This window comes from Dendrobates tinctorius, unplaced genomic scaffold, assembly GCF_039654945.1.
Source record: "Dendrobates tinctorius isolate UK_male_01 unplaced genomic scaffold, ASM3965494v1 ptg000187l, whole genome shotgun sequence".
NCBI classification, from domain to species: domain Eukaryota; kingdom Metazoa; phylum Chordata; class Amphibia; order Anura; family Dendrobatidae; genus Dendrobates; species Dendrobates tinctorius.
This window is the reverse complement of record NW_027361854.1, coordinates 4,495,309-4,512,835: the sequence shown is the minus strand read 5'-3', so window position 1 is coordinate 4,512,835 and position 17,527 is coordinate 4,495,309. Positions and strand designations below refer to the sequence as shown.

The 17,527-nt window shown below is 43.9% G+C and overlaps 1 protein-coding gene across 2 annotated transcripts in view; it reads left to right on the top strand.

Annotated features, from left to right (window-relative positions):
* The window catches only part of TIMELESS (timeless circadian regulator), a 166,486-nt gene extending 152,716 nt beyond the window's left edge, over positions 1-13,770 (top strand). For both annotated transcript variants that reach the window (XM_073552242.1, XM_073552241.1), the window contains 4 exons: positions 2,590-2,663; positions 4,354-4,411; positions 5,154-5,224; positions 12,775-13,770. In XM_073552242.1, the coding sequence (XP_073408343.1) occupies positions 2,590-2,663; positions 4,354-4,411; positions 5,154-5,224; positions 12,775-12,878 (307 nt within the window). In that variant the 3' untranslated portion in view covers positions 12,879-13,770. The remainder of the gene's footprint in view (positions 1-2,589; positions 2,664-4,353; positions 4,412-5,153; positions 5,225-12,774) is intronic.
* The last annotated feature ends 3,757 nt before the right edge of the window (positions 13,771-17,527 follow it).

The window sequence follows — 17,527 nt, the reverse complement described above, 5'->3', positions numbered from 1 at the left end:
AAGGACAAGACACTGGCCATCCGTCTGGGAGTTCGCACACTCCTTCGCAGTCCTCCTCGATCTCTCCGGTTTGCCATGAGAGTCCTCGGCCGGATGGCAGCAGCAATAGAGGCAGTGCCATTTGCCCAGTTTCACCTCAGGGTCCTTCAACTAGCCATACTCAGATCTTGGGACAGGAACCCCTTCTCCCTCGACAGGGAGTTCAGGTTGACGTCATCAACCAGGAGGTCCCTGCATTGGTGGCTCAAACCAACCTCGCTTACACGAGGGAAGCCATTCCTCTCAGGACAATGGAAGATCCTGACTACCGATGCAAGCCTGACAGGCTGGGGGGCGGTACACCTACATCACAGGGCAAGTGGTCACCGAGGGAAGTGACATTGCCCATCAATGTTCTGGAAATCAGGGCCATTCTCTTGGCACTGAGAGCCTTTCATCACTTGCTTGCAGCCTCGCACATACGGATACAGTCGGACAATGCCACGGCTGTGACATATGTGAACCACCAAGGCGGGACCCGCAGCGCCCAGGCGATGAGAGAAGTGGCTCATATCCTCCGCTGGGCGGAAGACACAAGGTCGGTACTTTCTGCGGTACACATTCCGGGTGTAGAAAACTGGGAAGCCGACTTCCTCAGCAGGCAAGGAATGGACTCGGGGGAGTGGTCTCTCCATCCCGAGATTTTTTACCAGATCTGTCAACGCTGGGGAACCCCGGATGTGGACCTAATGGCATCCCATCTCAATACCAAGGTTCCCAATTTCATGGCCAGGACACACGACCCGCGGTCGCTCGGAGCGGATGCCCTGGTCCAGGACTGGTCCCAGTTCCGACTCCTGTACATTTTTCCACCCCTCCCCCTAATCGCCAGGGTCGTGAGGAAGATCAAGCAAGAGGGAGTTCCGACCATTCTCATCGCTCCAGACTGGCCCAGACGTACTTGGTACGCCGACATCGTCCAACTTACGGCAGACACCCCCTGGCGTCTACCCGACCGTCACGACCTTCTGTCTCAAGGTCCGTTCTTCCACCAGAATTCAGGGGCTCTCAATTTGACGGCATGGCCCTTGAAACCTGGATTCTAACCCAGGCAGGTTTTTCACCGGCAGTCATTACAACTATGATCAGGGCAAGGAAGCCTGCCTCCGCCAAGCTCTATTATCGTACCTGGAGAGCTTTCTTTTCTTGGGTGCGAATCTCATGGACAAGTCCCACTCCCTTATTCCCTCCCGAAGGTACTAGGTTTTCTTCAATCGGGCCTAGATGCCAAGCTATCCTTAAGTTCGCTTAAGAGTCAGGTGTCGGCGCTTTCAGTCCTTTTTCAAAAGCGCATTGCTATTAAACCGCAAGTAAGGACTTTCATCCAGGGAGTTTCCCGATTGGTTCCTCCCTACAAACGTCCGCTGGATACGTGGGACCTCAATCTGGTCCTGACAGCATTGCAAGCTCCACCCTTCGAACCTCTTAGAGGAGTTCCACTCTCCATTCTGTCTCAGAAAGTGGTTTTTCTAGTGGCGATCACCTCGTTACGCAGAGTGTCGGAATTGTCAGCACTTTCCTGCAGACGGCCTTTCCTAGCCTTTCACCAGGACAAGGTGGTTCTCCGCACGGTACCATCCTTCCTTCCGAAGGTTGTGTCCAACTTTCACCTTAATGAAGAGATTTCACTGCCTTCCCTTTGCCCGGTTCCGGTTCATAGAGTGGAGAAGGCTCTGCATACGCTTGACCTCGTCAGAGCATTGCGAATTTACGTGTCCAGGACTGCACCTTTCCGGAAATCTGATTCCCTCTTCATTCTTCCGGAAGGTAGTCGCAAGGGGTTGCCGGCTTCCAAGGCTACCCTTGCCAGGTGGATCAGGTCCACCATACATGAGGCCTACCGACTTAACAGTTCCCCTCTTCCGGCCGGTATCACGGCACACTCTACACGGGCAGTAGGGGCCTCCTGGGCCATTCGGCATCAGGCTTCGGCACAACAAGTGTGCAAGGCGGCCACTTGGACTAGCCTACACACGTTTACGAAACACTACAGTGTTCATACCCAGTCCTCAGCGGATGTGAGCCTGGGTAGACTGGTTCTGCAGGCGACAGTACCCCAAGTCTAGGGGACTGTCAGCACAATATTCGTCCACTGCTTCCCACCCAGGGACTGCTTTGGAACGTCCCAAGGTTCTGTGTCCCCCAATTAGGCGACAGAGTAAAGGAGATTTTTGTGTACTCACCGTAAAATCTCTTTCTCTTAGCCTTTAATTGGGGGACACAGCTGCCACCCTGTTGCCCTTACGGGCCGTTGTTTCCTGTTGAGTTCTCATATTGTTCTTTGAGCTCGTACATAGTAGCCTTCTTACAGGCATGGTTATGTTATTTGGTTACGTTCCTCCTTATGCTTTGGCACAAAACTGGAGAAGGCTGACGCCGTCCAGGGGTGTATACTGCAGAGGAGGAGCCAAAGTTAATCTTTTTCAGATTATGCATAGTGTCGCCTCCTAGTGGACAGCAGCATAACACCCAAGGTTCTGTGTCCCCCAATTAAAGGCTAAGAGAAAGAGATTTTACGGTGAGTACACAAAAATCTCCTTTTTTGTCTAGGGCAACAAAGCCATCAAAAAAGAGACAGTTTGTTGACAGTGATGATGACAACGAGCAAGAAGAAAAGGAGGAAGGTTTGTATCTAATCTAGGTCACAATATAACCAAATCAGATATAGTCTGAACTATGGTTCTACATACTTACCCAGGATTGTTAAACATGTGTGGCTATATTTGATGCTGAGCTACATTGTGAAAAGGATTCTTTCCAACAATGCTGAGGTTTACTCTTAAATGATCATTATAACAATTACGCAATTAGATTGTTTTAGACATCTTTTGGCTAATGCATGAGTGACTTTATTGCCATTACATTATTGATTTCATTGCTACTCATATTTATATAGAGAATAATTGTGTTATGACACTCTGCATGTTGGAATTACTGTCATATGAATTTGCAATGAAATTATATGCTCCAAATGATGGTGTTTTATTATAATGCTTGAATCCTTTGTCACACAACCTGTGAATTTTCTGAAAAGGTTAATGTTTCATCAATAACTTGTTATGGAGTGTGCTCTGTATTGCTGTGTTTCACCTTTTTGGGCGATTTTAATGTTATTTTTTGCATATGGCGTTATTTATAGGGCCCTTTCTACACTGCAGCGGTACTCTCCCAGATTCCTGCATTTAATATATGCTGCAGGCTCGGCAGGTAAAATGGTTTTGCCTCTTCAGATATAGGCTCTGAAAGTATGGTGATCGGGCCACAAAAAGATGGCGACGCGCATGTGCATCACACCTGAGTCTCCTGCTTCTTGCTGACGGCCTCTATCATTTGTGGCGTGCAGATATGATATTATTAGGGGGGTTTTCCTCCATGCACGCCACAATTGAGTGCTGAAAGCAGCTGCACCTGAGACCCGGGGGCGGCGGTGACGTACACGACGGAGGATTGGCCCGTGACTTGGTGGGTTTACTATATAAATCAAACAGGTCTCAAGTCATGACACACACAATTTCCTTGAAAAAGCTAAAAAGGCGAAACGTGCGTCGGACTTCAGGAATTCTGTGAACAGGCGATTAAATGGGTATGTGCTCATGTTATATGTGATTACCAGCATGGGGATTTTTTTTCCTCTATATGGCACTCTGCACTTTACAGACCATTATGGGTCTAGGTGGATATATGCTTACATGCTGATATATTTTTGCACTTTACCATTACCTGTATCTATTCTTTTATTCCTGTATTTGTGTGTATTTCACTTGGGTACATATGCCTTCCTCTTACTTGTATTTTGTTTGTCTATTTATCTATGATATGAATTTACTTAATAAAAATTATGTTTTATTTATGATGTATCTCTCTTTGTGAGTGGTGTGTCCAGGATACTTTGTATCCACTCTTTGGTCCATGTTACTTTGGTGCTATTATGGATAGTAAGTTTATGTGCACATCACGCTTTGCCTGACGATTGGCATATACCAAAGATAAGTTCATACTGTATACACAAATATGTAAGTGTGGCTCAGCATTTATCCAAATAATCTTTTTGGGTACCCCAAGTAATAGACTCTGCTATTACATGGAAAGTACACAAAAAGTATACTCTGTGAATTTGCCTTCTGACTATTGTTGCCTGTTAAGCAAATTTTAATTGCTTTAATCTGTTTCTTATTGTGTGCTTGCAGCTTGCAATTAAAAAACAATATCTGTCTTTAACTTAACAAGTATATGATTGAATGATTTCTTTCCATAGCCAGTCTCTTGTAACAGAAGCTGCTATTTTTTGTTGCTTTCTCACTTTTTATATTTTAGTTATTAAAGAAATAGAGGAGCAGAATCCAGATGTTTCTTCAGAAAATAGCAGTGAAAGGTGAGGCTTTCTTCATTCATGCAAAACCGTTTTATTTTTGTTTTTTTTTTATGTGAATTTGGTTTCCTTGAATCTTAATTATGACTTAAATTTAGGACAGGCATAAATCCTCATCAGCTGTTTTGTAGTGTCTGTGACTCTCTGAAGAATCCTGTGATCTTTTCATTGTTTCCCCGGGACATTCAGCACAATGTTACATATAGGGCAAAGCTGCAATACTCGGCACAGACACTACTGCGCATGTACAGCAGGTTGGGTGTACAGTGGAGTGTAAATAACTTGGAAGATGCAATGCTCGAGAGCTGGCCTAACATTTAGCCTCTTCACAAATCTAATATTGATTACGGTACCTATCCTGAATATAAGTCATCAATATTAAAATCTTGGAAAACTCTTTCAGATTTTTCTTATGCTGTCATGAAATATAGTCCTCTCGACAACATTAAAATAGTGTTATTTGACCTGGGCTACTAAAAATCTTGCTTAGTCATCTTGAAATGTGTGAGTTATCAGACCCTGGTGTTTTATATAGGAGCATCTATTTGTAAGGTGCTCACAATATGTGTATGTTCCCCTGAATCGCTACAGGAGGAGAGCTTGGTGTTAGTGGCTCTATTCACACATGCACTGGAGCATTTGGTCAGTATGATGAGCGTTAAGGTCCTTTTTATATTATCGCCTTGTAAGAAAGTGCCATATGGTGCATAAATCTGAAAAACACTTTTTTTAATTCTCTGCATAGGTCAAAAGTAGCAATGAAAAGAAGCAGAATAATAGACAGCGATGATGAGGAGCTGCTAACAAATGACCAAGGTTTGTAGACGCGATGTTCATACTCGACCGATTAAACCATCACTGTTCTGCAGATATACTTTCCCTTAAACCCGACCTGTTGGAACCATCTTAAAGGAGTTTTCCTGTTGGTGCAGCTTTCCTAAAAAACTGACCTACACTTCAGTTCATACAATGGCTGCTAGTAAATGACCATGTGACCAGACTGGTCTGTTAGCTTCTTAAATTTGAAGAAAACTGTAAGAAAAAGTCCTACTGAGAGCTGGAAGAGTCGGGAAGAAGTTCCACAGACGATCTCTTATCAAGCTGAGGTTGAAGGTTTATTCGGAGATACACGGCAAAACAGGTACAGAATAACAGAGGAGTTGGAATATGCGGGCAAAAACAGGAATTCAGACAGGCAGAGATTTGCTAGGAGGTCTAGCGGTGATAAGGCTCTGTGCCCTGGCCATGGTGAGGCGCACAGTGGCATGGCGATTGAATGGCCCGGATCGACAGTAACAGGGGCTTCTTATACATTACCAGAACAAAGAAAGCTGCATTTTGCCGCAGAGGGCGTTAACATTATAATTCTAAGACGTTGTCATGGTAATCTACAGAAACGTGGTTTAGAACAGAGAATATAATGACATAATACGAAGATATTAACATTTCTCCAAGCAACACTAATACCCATAAGTCATTGGTATCTATGGCTACTGTCCTAAAATCTTATCATTGTCTCCAATCTATGTCCATAAATTCTTACATCCTGACATTTTAACTACTCCACACTTCGCTACCACACTATCACGTATAAGCATACTGACCATATATTTGGTGACCCTATTCCCCTATTGATCCAATCTTCCTCTACGCACATCGGCTGAGGTTGCTAGGAGACATGATCTCATTTTCCATCCTCCATTTAATACATTTTATCAGCTCTTTTGTAAAAGTTGAATCTTCTCTAACTTTCAACAAAATGGCTGCTAGAGACAACATGGCCGTTCAGTATGTTATGACTGACCATTCTCTTACAAGTCCCCCTCTTGTACTCTATCCAGAGTACAACATACAGTACTGTAATATTCATGGGTGAATTACTGAAAATAAGAATATTGAGGTAATTCAGCACTTTATGCACGTGTGTGTAAGGCAAATGTCCCTAAAAATAGAACAAACACAATAAAAAAAATAATTCAAATGGTCCCGAAAAAAAAATAAGTTGCACAATAGTCAAGTCTTTTGGTCTTTTTCTTCTCATTCTTTGTCTTCTGGATTTTCCTGATCTTCTCCCCCTCTCACACTATCAGAGTCCCACTGTATAGTGTGAAACATCTTCTCCTGATCATCCAATAGGTTCATGGTCCCAGGAGTCGAATATGAAAATCTTCAGCGGACCTGGAGAAAATAGAAAAAAAGAGTGGAGTATCAGTCCTTACCAGAAATTTCAGCAAAATAATTAAGAAGTCTACACTGATTGATATGAACCATGTTAATCACCTCTTTAGCTTGAAAATTTGAGCAAAGACTTAATCATTGTTGTTGGGATGTAAAGCACTAGTCTATCATTAACCCGTTTGTAGTACAAGCACTCCCGCTCAATGGGCAGGGACTCAAGGGAATTGAACAGAGATGAGTCTCCATCCTTCTCCTGTGCTTTTACGAGATCTTGAAGAGAAGAATAAACAAGGGGGGGCTCTCGGGGTTTCTTTTAGTAACTGCAGCGATGACTTCTTGGGGATATTTGTCCTCGCCTGTGAGTGCAGCTTCCCTGGCTGCGTGATCTACATATGCATTGCCAAGGATGTGAGGGTCAGGAATTAGCCTCTGGTGTCCTTTAATTTTGCAGAAGGACCATAATTTTGGAAATTCTTTACCCCGTTGCTCAATTTGTTTTAGAATGTCTGCATGCTGCAAGGGCTTGTTCTGAGAATCAACCATCCCCCTAAGGGCCCATACATTAAGATACAGAGTGAGTGATGACACGACATATGCGCTACCACTAAAAATATTCATTGGTTCTGTACACACGAGAATGACCTGTAGAGCTGCTTCCAACTCAGCTCTTTGACCGGAGAAATGACCAGGGAGTTTATACTGCAGCAGCAATGGCTTAGCTGGAAACCACACAGCGAAGCCTGTGACGTAATGCCCCTCATGCCAATAGCGAGCTCCGTCAATATAGGCACAGGGGATTCCCTCTTGAAAGTCTGCTCGGAAGGGAGAGGGAGTAACATTAGCCTGTTCAATTTGACAATCGTGACTTTTTCCTGCATACTGCATCATCTGGGCTAAGTGATATTTTTCACCCACTTCGACTTGTAAGTCTCTAGTCTCAAAATCAATGATCCATTGGGCCATTCTCTGTGAATTGATACCTGAAGCTTTTCCCTTCAGCATAGTTTTTAAAGTGACATGTGGGGTCTGTAGAATTAAGGGAGCAAATCCCACTATATGTCTCACTTGATTCATAGTCCAGTGCACGCCCAGTAGGTGCTTCATGCACTGAGTGAATCCTTTTTCCACGGGGGTCAGCAACCTGGAGTAATAACCTAGGGCATACAACTGACTAGACACTTCTGGGCTTTCTTTGGGCCATTTTTGTAGGAGCACAGAAGAAATAGAGATATCACCAGTGTGAGTCTGAATGTAGAAAGGCTGGGAAGGGTCAGGGTTAATCAATGCAGCAGCTGCCGTAAGGGCGCGCTTCAATCCCTCAAAAGCCTGTAAGGCGGTTCCCTCTACATTAACAAGGTCAAAGTCATTATCAACATTTTTCAATAAATCATACAGTGGTTTAGCCAAATAAGCAAAATCTTCAATGAATTCTCTGGAAAAATTAATAAGACCCAAAAATTTTCTGAGTTCAGTAATATTAGTTGGTAGGGGAACAGCTTGAATAGCTTTAACCCTATCATGCATGGGCTTCTTTCCTTCTGCTGAGACAGACACACCCAGAAATTTAACCTCTGATTTCATCAATTGTACTTTATCTAGACTCATTTTGAGTCCTGCCTCTTCTAAAGCCTGACAAACATTTTCAAGGGTTTCTCTGTGTTCACATTCATCGACAGTTTGAATCAATAAATCATCCCCATACTGTAAGACTTAGAATCCCTTGGTTACGGAGACAAACATCTGAGCCAATGCCTGATGGAAATACACAGGAGAACTGTGAAATCCCATGGGCAACCGCGTGCGAAGCGGAGTGCAGATTCAGGTGTTAGGGGTACTGAGAAAAAGCCATTTGCAATATCCAAACAAGAAAATACTTTACAATCACTCCTCAGCTGCGACATAACTTCAGGGACAGATGCAACAAGGTGAGCAGCTGAGGGAGTGTACTTATTTACAAGTCTCAGGTCTACTACCATTCGAAAACTGCCATCTTCCTTTTTTACAGGTAGAATAGGACTGTTACATGGAGAATTACCTTTCACAACAACACCTTGCTTCTCCATTTCACTGACTGCTACCCTTATGTAAGGGATTGCGTCCTCCGGAATATGGTACTGACGCTGGAAAGGTGGCAGCTTTTCATCATCAATTTTAACCTGAGTTTGCATTAACCCACAATCAGTTTTCTTTGAGATCCACAATTCAGGGAACTTTTGCTTCAATTCATTCTTTAAAGCATCATTGTCAGCATTTTCAACATTTTCACCAGTACATGCTCTGAAACTAGCAATGGGTAATTTATGACTCTCCTCCTCCTCCTCCTCTACAGGGACAATTACAGAACAGATAGTGGCTTCTTTGTTCCGCCACAAGACTTTGTTACATAAATCAACAACAATTCCCATTGCTTCCAAAACATCAGTTCCCAAAATAGTGTACCGTAACTGTGGGTTTACCCAAAAAGCGCATCGAAGACCCCTTTGCTTCGATCCCCCTGTGTCCTGAAATCTCAGGTTTACTGGACGAATTTTTACTGCTTGAATACAGGAGTCATCAAATTCTACAAAAGTGTAGTCTCAGGCAGTCCAGGGGGGTGACTGCAATTTGTGTCATGTTATTGAAACTGAGGCTCCTGTATCGATGAGGATGTCTTCCCAAGGCAGCCCCTCTATTCTCCCTCTGACATAAGGTCTACCGTCCCTGCCCAGGGAAAGGGGGGCAAGGAGGGTAAGGGGAACAGGGGGGAGCACTCCATCAATCAGTGTTACTTGCGGTGGGAAGCCCGAAAAATCCATCATCCCCATCTGGGCACGGCTTCCGTCCAACAGCTGCCATCTCCGCCCCAAAGAGATCCTTAGTCAGGGTCCGGTCCTCATGTTCCCGCAGCTCCTTAATCAGCGGAGCATAGGGACGAGGAGGAGTGACCCCTCCCTTAATAGCATGGACCTCCGGGTGCGGATGAGTGAAAGCCATTGGGGAAGGAGCAGGAGCAGAAGGCTCCTGTGAGACTGGGTTAACCATTTGAAGACCGCTGTACTGCTGATACTGCCTAGGGTCATTCACTGCTGGATACGGAGGTCTAACTCCGAAAGGTGGTCTAGAAAACTCCCGGGGCCGTTGGGGGTTAAAGGGCTCCCGGGGTTCTTGGGATATAGGCCCTGGCACAAAGTTGGGACAAAAACGTCTAACATGTCCCAGATGTCCACAAAAATAACACAAGGGAGGACCTCTCATGGGATCCCGTGGGGGCTCTGCCGAACGGGACCTGCCCATTCTCGGCAGCTGCGCATACCCCCCCCGGAACTCCTGGCCTCCCGGAATCAGCAGATACACCCCGAGGTGAATGGCATGCAAAAACATTAGACTCATCACCCCTCACCTCGGATTGCATCGTCCTAACAAAACACTCACCTACTTTCCTCCCAATTAGGCAACATTTTTTTAATAAATTTAAGATGGACCAGGAACATTTGGCCTGGGATTTTTCTCTCGGGGTAGAAGCAGCATCACACCTAACCTAGGGTCTGCATGTGCTGGAGCTGTCGGGACAATATATCTTTCCTCAACTGTGTCTGCATAAGCTGGAGCTGTTGGGACACTATATCTTATGTACTACTTCACTCATTCTCCTAACTCTCTTCTCCAGTCTACAACTGTATTTACATCACACTGTGTCCCGAAGCTACAGTGTCCATCTGTGACATAACTGCTCTCAGCTGCTGCTGCTGCTCGCACCCCTCCTCTCTGTGCTAGCTCCAGCATCTCACTCAGCTTTCCTAATCTCTCCCTATACGCTGCCCCTCCCCAGGTGATCATGTTAACATATTGTTGTGTAGACTATTTATCAAGAGCCTGATCAAAGGTTATGACTGTCTTACACAAAGCCACTACTTGGCTATTAGCTTAACCTAGCAAATTTTTTCCTATCTAGTTCCCTGTTCTCTGTGGTAAACCAACGCATACAATTTAACCACGTGGTTTCCACATTAACCCCCTCCAGCTGGGGTGTGCCAGCATATTTCTCTGCCTGCTTCCGGAACCACTCCATATTTACAGTGGTCTACAAGGACGAGTTTTACTCTGTTCTAGTATCAACAAATGCAATTTAAGCAACGTTAGATACTCCCACCTCTCTCGAATGGAAGACCTCCTGCCGGCTGTTTGGGGGTCGACCAGATATCAAAAGAGGTGCAGCCGTGATTCCAGCCTCACTCGTTAGCTTGCCAGGCGTCTCCCCGCGCCCTTTTAAAGCTTCTTGCTACCGGGCACAAAAAATTCTCACGTCCTTGTAGATAGCTTCTTCTTAGTTACTCATCTTTTTATAGTCTTTTTCTTTGTCCGTGGTTTTCTTATAAAAAAAAATCGGGCAGGCGGTCTCGGAGCGATCACGAGAGGTTCTCCTTCAGGCTGGCTTACTTTGATCGGTTTCACGTGTGGCCACACGCGTTTCTTTTATTTTTTCTCTTCCTCTTCCCACCTCCAAGCCCTCATCTGCAGCCTCTTCCGGTGGATCTTCTGGAGGCAGCTCTCCGGAGCTGCTCCTCCTGGCTGGCAATCGCCACTTGTAAGAAAAAGTCCTACTGAGAGCTGGAAGAGTCGGGAAGAAGTTCCACAGACGATCTCTTATCAAGCTGAGGTTGAAGGTTTATTCGGAGATACACGGCAAAACAGGTACAGAATAACAGAGGAGTTGGAATATGCGGGCAAAAACAGGAATTCAGACAGGCAGAGATTTGCTAGGAGGTCTAGCGGTGATAAGGCTCTGTTCCCTGGCCATGGTGAGGCACAGTGGCATGATGGCGATGGAATGGCCCCGATCGACAGTAACAGGGGCTTCTTATACATTACCAGAACAAAGAAAGCTGCATTTTGCCGCAGAGGGCGTTAACATTATAATTCTAAGACGTTTTCATGGTAATCTACAGAAACGTGGTTTAGAACAGAGAATATAATGACATAATACGAAGATATTAATTAACATTTCTCCAAGCAACACTAAAACCCATAAGTCATTGGTATCTATGGCTACTGTCCTAAAATCTTATCATTGTCTCCAATCTATGTCCATAAATTCTTACATCCTGACATTTTAACTACTCCACACTTCGCTACCACACTATCACGTATAAGCATACTGACCATATATTTGGTGACCCTATTCCCCTATTGATCCAATCTTCCTCTACGCACATCGGCTGAGGTTGCTAGGAGACATGATCTCATTTTCCATCCTCCATTTAATACATTTTATCAGCTCTTTTGTAAAAGTTGAATCTTCTCTAACTTTCAACAAAATGGCTGCTAGAGACAACATGGCCGTTCAGTTATATTATGACTGACCATTCTCTTACAAAAACACCTCACATGGGAACTCTGCTTTTTTTTATTGGACTAGGCTGATGGATTGTACCCCTATACCTTTAAGGTAAAGATGAATTTTTACACTGGAAATAAAGTAATTTCATATTTGTGCATGCAATTTTTCAGCATTCTTTTACAGAACCTAATAGCAGATGCTTGGAGCAAACTTCAATCAAATGTGATTTAAGACCCCATTGGTACAGACCGTAGGCATTGATACATAATAAAAAGGCCTATGTGTCTGGAACGTTTACGGTGGATTTTAAAGAAAAAAAAAAAGCAGAAAAACTGCAGCTTTTGACCTGGTGACAGGTCGTCTTCAAGGGTATCAGAAACCTGATAAGTTCTTTGTTTATGTGCTTTCATGTTATGACATTGTGTACAGACTCCGTTATGGTAGTGTAAGATGCTATATACCTTTTAGTTTTATACTGAGGCATGCATGAAGAGATGCTTTCTCTTGGATCAATAACTGAGAGGGAAAAAACAGTGTCCTGGTCCAACCTAATACCTCAGTAATATGTTACTGTACTGTACTAAGGCTTTGTGATAATGGGTTTGTTCACACCCACACAGGATCTTTGTACAGTGTTTTTATTGGCATCTTACTGGTACCAGCTTTTTGTGAATATGTTGGGACAACAATGGCATAACTTGGCATAACCTGCACCAGGCCCCCTTGGACACTGCATTTAACAAAGACACATTTCCCCTATTTATTTGTGTTTTATCTGCGTAGAAGCTACACTATTGACATAAGATTGCCTCTTCTATGTTATCAAAATTGCCATGTCTAAGGACAAAAAATATTTTTTTTATTAACCTAGATGAACAGCCAAAGACCTCTGGGGAAGCTACTGATTCTGAAAATGAAGACCTTCAGCCATCTAAGAAGAAACGCCTTCGAATTGAGGATGAAGATGAAGACTAATTTTTTTAATGCAATTTTTAGATCACTTTATTATCGGTTTTTGCTAATTAGGTGCTCACTTTTTGGTAAATTCACGACAATGGTAGAATAGATGAGCTCTGACCTCCTTAAAGAGGTTATCCATTCGTCTGCTAGAAGTCTGCAGTGGCACAAAGCACTACACGCTGTCAGGACTTTTTGGTGTTGCCACTGAGAGCGGGTGGTGACATTACCACAAGTATGTTATTTGCATACTTCCAGCCATATCCGACTAGACGTGCTTAGCCTCGTTCAATTCACTTGTATTGAGCTAGGCTGAGAACATCTAGTTGTCACATAACTGCAGGTATGTAAATAGCATACTGACAGTCACGACCTCCAGCAGCGTGTGGTGCACGTGCCTGCTATAAGCATTCAGAAGGAACAGTGTGACTGCATACTTTTAGCAGAAGACTGGACAACCCCTTTAAGGTGGTCCATTTACATTAGACTGTGTGGCACTAAACGACGACCAATTAGCAACTTATTTGCTGATCTATGATTACGTGCCTTAATTTAGCCTCCAGTACACACTGAACATTCTGTAATGGATTGTTCTGTGTGCATATGCTGACCTTGTTCTCCATAGTGACAGTCTTGTTCAGTGTAAATGGACCTTTACATTTCTGTGTTGTTTTTCAGGTATTGAATATAATATTTAGCGTGATCAGCTTGTAAAAAGAATATGCCAAATGTACGAGTTTATAAACATGATGGTTTATTTTTAATATCTGTTCTCAATATGGCTGGGATATCAAAACCATTGACGTTTTTAAGTCACCGTTGCGCAAAAGAACTTGCTTGTGTTTTACGGTCAAGTTTGTTACAAGAATAAATGTTTAGTGAGTGTGCCAATAAAATTATATTATATGTATCATTCCTTACAGATCAATTACTTTATTGTCACAATTACAAATACATTTAGTTTCCAACATATAATTACTAAATATGTTTATTTTGAATGTTGATCTTATTGTAAGTAGACCAAAGTTTTACAATTTTACTTAAATAAAACCTACAAGAGACAAAATGAGCAAAAATCCTGCTGGAACTAAATAAGTAAAAAAGCAAATGTGCATTTAAATAACACCAGAGTTATTAGTAATACTGAATTTGATCAATAATAGCATAAAAGCCATCCCACCAACGACAAGGTGACTCTGATCGGGGCAGTCCTACACTGTCTAATATTAAATACCTTACCATGTGTCAAAGTTGACCTCAGTGTGAATAAGGGCAGACAAAAGGACCTGGTCCCATCTAGTGGAACACCAGTCTTTGGAAGCCTTAAATACAGTTTCCAGCTCAGGAGAGGGAGGCCACACCCCGGCTTGCACAGATGGAAAAATGCAAATATTGCATACCATATATACTCGTGTATAAGCCGATCCGTGTATAAGCCGACTCCCCTAATTTTGCCACAAAAAACTGGGAAAACTTACTGTCTCGTGTATAAGCCTAGGGTGGAAAATGCAGCAGCTACTGGTAAATGTCAAAAATAAAAATAGATATCAATAAAAGTAGGAAGGGAAGCGCAAATTGAATTCTGGAGCACACCTCTTTAAAATTCATCTAGCATTTTTTTTATTTATTTTTTATTAGATTTAACAGCAACAAAATAGATTTTCAAACATAACTACTGTATATACTGGTGTATAAGCCGATCCGAGTATAAGGCTAGTTTCACACTAGCGCTTTTGAGCGCAGTGACGGCCTGCGCACGGCCGCCGCTAAGCCCCACCCCCTGCCGCGCCTCCACCAGTAGCTCCGCCTACCGGCTCATGACGCTGCATGCGTCCCCTATCTTTATCACTGGGGGCGCAGGCCGTGCGCAGTATGCGTTTGGCGGCGCATGCGTCCTTTTGACTGCTGCAGTTTGGTTGCGCTCGGCGCACCGTCAAAAAGGCACATGCGCCGCCAAACGCATACTGCGCACGGCCTGCGCCCCCAGTGACAAAGATAGGGGACGCATGCAAAATTCCATACTCACCTCTCCTGGGTCCATTGCCGCTTCTTGTGTCAGTGACTGTTCAGCCAGCAGAGGGGCGGCGCAGCAGCAGAGACCGCGGTGAGCAGCGATGGACCGGGGGACAGGTGAATATCGCTATACTCACCCATTCTGCCGCGGTCTCTGTCTGCAGCCTCGCTTCTCCACTGTCTCCCTGTCTTCAGCGGTCACGTGGTGGTACCATTACACTCATGAATATGCGCATATTCATGAGTGGTAATGAGCGGTACCACGTGACCGCTGAAGACAGGAAGGGAGACAGTGGAGAAGCGAGACTGCAGACAGAGACCGCGGCAGGACAGGTAAGTATGATCTCTGACACCCCCGCCGACCCCCAGGTATATGACCCGTGTATAAGCCGAGAGGGGGACGTTCAGCCCAAAAAATGGGCTGAAAATCTCGGCTTATACACGAGTATATACGGTAGATACCAATAAAAGTAAATCAGGATAAATGTTGAATATCCATATTGAATCAGGAGCCCCATATAATGCTCCATACAGTTCTTGATGGGCCCCATAAGATCGTGTATACAAAATACACCCCATATAATGCACAAAGGTTAATAATGGCCCCATAAGATGCTCCATAGAATAATATGCTCCTTAAAGGTTAAGGCCCCATAGACTATGCCCCCATATGCTCCTCCATAGAATATGCCCCCATATGCTGCCCCATAGACTATGCCCCCATATGCTGCCCCATAGACTATGCCCCCATATGCTGCTGCAAAAAAAAAATGCCATACCTCCTGCTCAGGATCCGGCATCTGAGATATTCACCTGTCCCCCGGTCCATCGCTGCTCACCGCTGTCTGCCACATCTTCTGTCAGCTGTTTTACCTCGTCATAGTGACAGGGCGGGTACGCCCTTACTTACGTAATGCTCACTAATATACAAATTAGGCACACTGAATACAGTTTTATGGTAAAACAATAATGTAACAATTAAGATTACATCAGGATAATGCTGAATTATGGAATAGCAGATATTACCTGTTTCGTTAATTCATTTCATGTGAATCATACAATTAATATGAATTATAGTACATAGAGAAATAAGCATCATTACATTACCAAGTATTGTAACCTCACTTCTCCACTGGAGGGACCACAGTGTCAGCAAGGAGGAAATACATTGGTCTTGTCATCACAGAAACCGTGCGTCCACAATACCTTCTGGAATGTCCCTCCCTCGCTGACACAGGGTCCCTTTTTTTATACATAGCTCCCACACGTTTAGGCTGAATCATCAGTATTTTGCCATTGCGCAATAGGTTGTTTTCTAACAATAGCACAACGCTTCAAGGTTGTTCATTACTGTTCAAAGTTCAACATATGTTGCATGTCAGAAAGTTAACTCTTCATGATCATAGCATAACGCTCTAAGATGGTAGCATATGGGCAGCATGACTTCCATAATCACCTATTCTGAAAACTGGATACCTATCGTAACCCAGGCACACACACTCATACTTGTCTCATTTGTATCACAATTGGTCCTTGATTATTGATGTCATGCATGACCATTGCTACATGAAACCATCACATTTTGGTTTCCCTTGTCTCTGAGCATCACACTATCATTGAACACAAGACTTCCTTGTTCAAGCAACATAAATATTCATTATGTGTACGGTTGTTATTTTTCCGATTGTTTTTGTATACTGTCCATATTTTGTTTGCAATTGTAATTCTCCTTGTGGATCTATGTAATGACGGCAGGCAGGTCCAATTATTTGACACATGCCCCTTTGAGCAGCCGTAAGATAATCTAATACTAATAATGTGTGTTGATTAGTAACTGTCACTAATTGTTGTTGGACTGGTATTGTTATATTGAGTATATCCAATATCTGGAAAATTTGCTCATCTAAATAATCTGTAGATTCTACCAACTTATCCCACATCTGCATAATCATTGGATATACAAATAGAGTACTGACAATCTTATTTGCAGTACCCATTTGCACCACATGAGGTTGTCCTGACTCCCGAGGTCTATTATCTGCTGCTCTTTTGAATATCATGTGTTTTGGTAATAAAAGTTTTGTGACGCAACAGCGATCTCGCCAGCCAGATCACTGTGTGTGACACCAGCGACTGGCCCCCCTGCCGGGTATAGCTGATCGTCCTGGAATGGCCAGGACATTTTTTTTGATCACTGGTCTCCCGCTGGCCAGCACGCATCGCTGCGTATGGCAGGTGGGAGATCAGCGAGCTGGCACTGGTAACTAAGGTACACCGCAGGTTTCTAAGCGACGCGCGCCACTTAGAAACCCGATGTGTACCTTTGTTACCAGCTCCCTGCACCAGCGCGTTGGTAACTAAGGTACACAGTGGGTAACTAAGTGACGTGCGTCGCCTGTTACCCTCATGTCGCTGGTTCTGATCGCTGGTGAGATCTGCCTGTTTGGCAGCTCACCAGCGATCATGTAGCGACACACCAGCGATCCTGACAAGGTCATATCGTTGTTGGGATCGCTGGTGCGTCGCTATGTGTGACGGGGCCCTAAGCATCTAACTGAGAATAGGGTACAATAAAGGTAGCTGGGGTTAACAACACTGACATTAGATAATACACACCAACTAGGACTTTGTCCAATAGGACTACAATAACCCAC